General features: G+C 38.8%; 1 protein-coding gene across 1 annotated transcript in view; it reads left to right on the forward strand.

Annotated features, from left to right (window-relative positions):
- Positions 1-3,694, forward strand: part of CPLANE1 (ciliogenesis and planar polarity effector 1) — a 160,689-nt gene that overhangs the window by 74,055 nt on the left and 82,940 nt on the right. The window contains exons 31-32 of the mRNA XM_037745599.1: positions 656-733; positions 2,706-2,898. Coding sequence (XP_037601527.1) covers positions 656-733; positions 2,706-2,898 — 271 coding nt within the window. The remainder of the gene's footprint in view (positions 1-655; positions 734-2,705; positions 2,899-3,694) is intronic.

Consider the following 3,694-nt stretch of genomic DNA (forward strand, 5'->3'; position numbering starts at 1 on the left):
CAAACAGAGTCTTGCTCTGTTGCCCAGGGTAGAGTGCAGTGATGCAATCTTGGTTCACTGCAACCTCTGCCTCCCATGATCAAGCCATCCTCCTGCCTCTGCCTCTTCAGTAGTTTGGACTGCAGGTGTGCACCACCATGCCTAGCTAATTTTTTTTGTATTTTTTGTAGAGATGGGATTTTGCCATGTTGCCCAGTCTGGTCTCAAACTCCTGAGCTCAAGAGATCCCCTGCCTTGGACTCACACAGTGCTAGGATTACTACAGGTGTGAGCCACTCTGCCTGGCCTCTTTATAGTTTCAAATGTGACAGTGGGCTCTAGTGTGCTGAGCAACGTGTCTTCCTCTTTTATAGGTGAAATTTGGGTCTTGGCTAACCTCATGTCCCCTCATTTTGGATTCTGTTGTATTTATTGCTGAGCAATCAGCAGTGTTTAAGCGGTGTTTTAAGTCATCCAGACATATTTTTTTTGCTTTTGCTTAGATCTCTTTCTAATTGCTATGGAGACAAATGTAAACAGATTGTGATTATGAGCTAAACATTATAGAATATTAGAGGATGTTTAGACTCTCAGATGGCTGAGCATAGATCACTCATACCTTAGATAATGCAAAGAATATCTTGCCTCCTAATCACCTGTTAATTTTTATTGATAGTATGATTGAAGGCTTTTCACTTCCTGATCATACCACTCTTCAATCAATGCAAGTAGATACAAGTTCAGAAATTTCTAGGTAAGAAGTTTTGCCTGCTATACTTTTTAAAAATTGTTGTGTTATATAAATAAATCAGAGTGAAAATATGTCGACTGTACAATTTTTGAAACAATTGCTACATTTTTGACTAAAAACTAAGAATATAAATGAAAGCAACATAAAGCATTGAAAGAGCAGCATAAGCACACATATCTGATATCTTTCATTACTGGGTTTCCACTAGCAATTTTATTTTAAAGTTATATAGGAACTATGTTAGAATGGTGTTTTCTGAAAAAAAGTAATTATATATTTTTGAAATATGAAGTTGTTGGTCATTTTCATCTTCTAACTGATTTCTTACAGTGTTTGAAATGCTTTTAATTCTCTCATAGAACAGATTCAACCAGTTCTTTTGAATGTCTCTTACAGAGATTGAACAGAGTGCTTAGTGTTTAGAAATCTTGCCAAAATAGGAGGAAAATATAGCACAGCTTTACCTCAGAAAAATTTTACGTAGTTAGAATTGATCTCCTTGAGACCTGTAAAAAGCAAAGCCTAATAAAGTTGTTTTAAAATGGGCAGCTCTGTGCAAGGAGACCTTCTTCACGAAATGTTACTGTGTCTGCATGAGTGGTCTCACCCAGATCCAGCCCTTCCCCTGCACTCAGTTTGGCAAGAGCTTCCGAGACTGGGCTAGGTTGTGCAAACCCAGCTGTACCTACAACTCAGTGAATCACTACACCTGCCCCTACTGTCCCAAGGCTTTCTTGAGTGCCAGTGACTTGTACAAGCATGAATGTACCCATCTTGTGCCCAAGGAGACCCCTATAGCCCCGGAGCCCCTTGTGGCTTTACTAGGAATGCCTGAAGAGGAGCCAGCCTGAAACTCATGCCCCCTTCCATCACACTTCAGGGACCCAGCCCCCACAGGGTGCCTCCTGAACCTCCTTTGGTCCCAGCTCACTCTTTCGACTTGAGATCCCTGTCACTGGGCAGCTGACTCACTTATCACCCAACTAAGAAAGCTGGGGACAGTGGAGGCTAGCAGCAGCTGTGAGAAACATGATTCTCTAGGAGCAACACTCAAAGCTTTCACTTTGGCAAAAAAAGAAAAGGCAGATCAGTTGTAATGCCTATTTTTGTGAATTTGCCAAATAAAGTTTTTTTAATTGAGCATGTTAGATACTCAATAAAAGGCAAATATTATTGCCGAATGAGATTGAGTGTAAACCTAAATAAGTCTATATGAAATTTAATAAGTTTTTTTTCTTTTTTAGAAACAGTGATCTATTTGAATCTGATAATTGCCTGCTCCCTTGCGTAGTTTATAAACCGTAGAAAACGTTGAATATCTGCTATGTTTGAGGAATCATCCCCCAACAGTCATTTTGTTTAAAAAAAAAACCCCAAGACCTTGCATTCATCTTTAATTTTTATTTGTAAATAAGCATTTTATGTTAGGCTTTATTATACATTTAAACTCTGAGATTTGCTTGGAAATTAAATGTTCACCATAATGTTGTTTCACATTTAATGATGACAAACAGTTTTCTCTACTTATCCTAGAATTAACTTTTTTAACCCATTTTTTCCCTAGTTTTCTTAACATGCTGAATCATTAATTTTAGTCAAAAACATAATCCTGAGCCAAATTACAAATTATGAAGTCTGTACAGCTAATCAGAATGATTGCACAGGTCTCAAATTCAGATGTCCACAGGGACCAGGCAAGTAAAAATAAATGTCAGCTCTTGGGTATGCAACAACATGTGAAGGGATCCGTCACTGACTACACAGTCCCTTAAGAAAGATGAAAATTGAGCTGATGACAAATGTGTGTGGTGGCCGACAGGCACTAGAGAGAAAGGCTTTAAGGCTTAAATTTCCAGAAAACTACCAGAATAACCTTTCTATTGGAAGACAAAAGTGGGATCAAACTATTCAAATCATGTTCAGTTTGTTTTTTGTCAATTAATGCATGTTTTTTATTTAAATGCTTTCTACATAGTGCACAGATTTCTACATATAAAGACAAATCTTCCTCACTTCCACCTCTGATATCAAATGGAGTCAATGTTGCTTCACAAACACCTGTTCCAACACCTCAGAAGACCCAGAGAAATGAATGCAGGGATCAGTTACCAGATTGTTCTGATTCCATTAGGCAAATGCTCCAAGATGAAATGTTTAAATTAGTTCAGGTAAGCACATCTCTATATACGTAAGTAAATCTACATATAGTACATGTAGGGTTTTAAAATATTAACAGATTTCCAGAAACAGACAAGTTAAAATGATATCACAAGCATTCCTCTGCTTTGGGTACTTTTCATTTTTCATTCAAATGTAACTAGTCGGGTGCAGTGGCTCACGTTTGTAATCCCAGCACTTTGGGAGGTCAAGGCAGGAGGATTGCTTGAGGCCAGAAGTTTGAAACCAGGTTGGGCAACATAGCGAGACCCCCAACTCTACTAGGAAAAAAAAGGCTCATAGTTCTAGGGCCTATAGGTCTAGGCTAAGCTACCTGCTTCTCACAAAGACCTCTTTTTACTGAGCTCTTTGGGATGCAGCTGCTCACAAAAGTGAGGTTGGGAGTAATCAAACCAGGTCAGTGGGCTCCTACTCAAAAGTATCTGATGCTTATTTTCCAATTGACACTATCACATATTTCTTATCCATATTTATTGTGCTTGAGTTGAAACTGTCAGCTGCATTTCAAATTACTGTTCACTTTGACTTTATCATACCTGGCTATACTTTTTTTCTTCTTTTTCTTTTTTTTAAATTTATTTTATTGCATTTTAGGTTTTGGGGTACATGTGAAGAACATGCAAGATTGTTGCATAGGTACACATGTAGCAGTGTGATTTGCTGCCTTCCTCCCCATCACCAATATCTGGCATTTCTCCCCATGCTATCTCTCCCCAGTTCTCTACCCCCCACCGTCCCTCCCCTATTTCCCCCCAACAGACCCCAGTGTGTAGTGCTCCCCTCCCT

This window comes from Cebus imitator, unplaced genomic scaffold (genome assembly GCF_001604975.1).
Source record: "Cebus imitator isolate Cc_AM_T3 unplaced genomic scaffold, Cebus_imitator-1.0 Scaffold205, whole genome shotgun sequence".
Classification (NCBI taxonomy): domain Eukaryota; kingdom Metazoa; phylum Chordata; class Mammalia; order Primates; family Cebidae; genus Cebus; species Cebus imitator.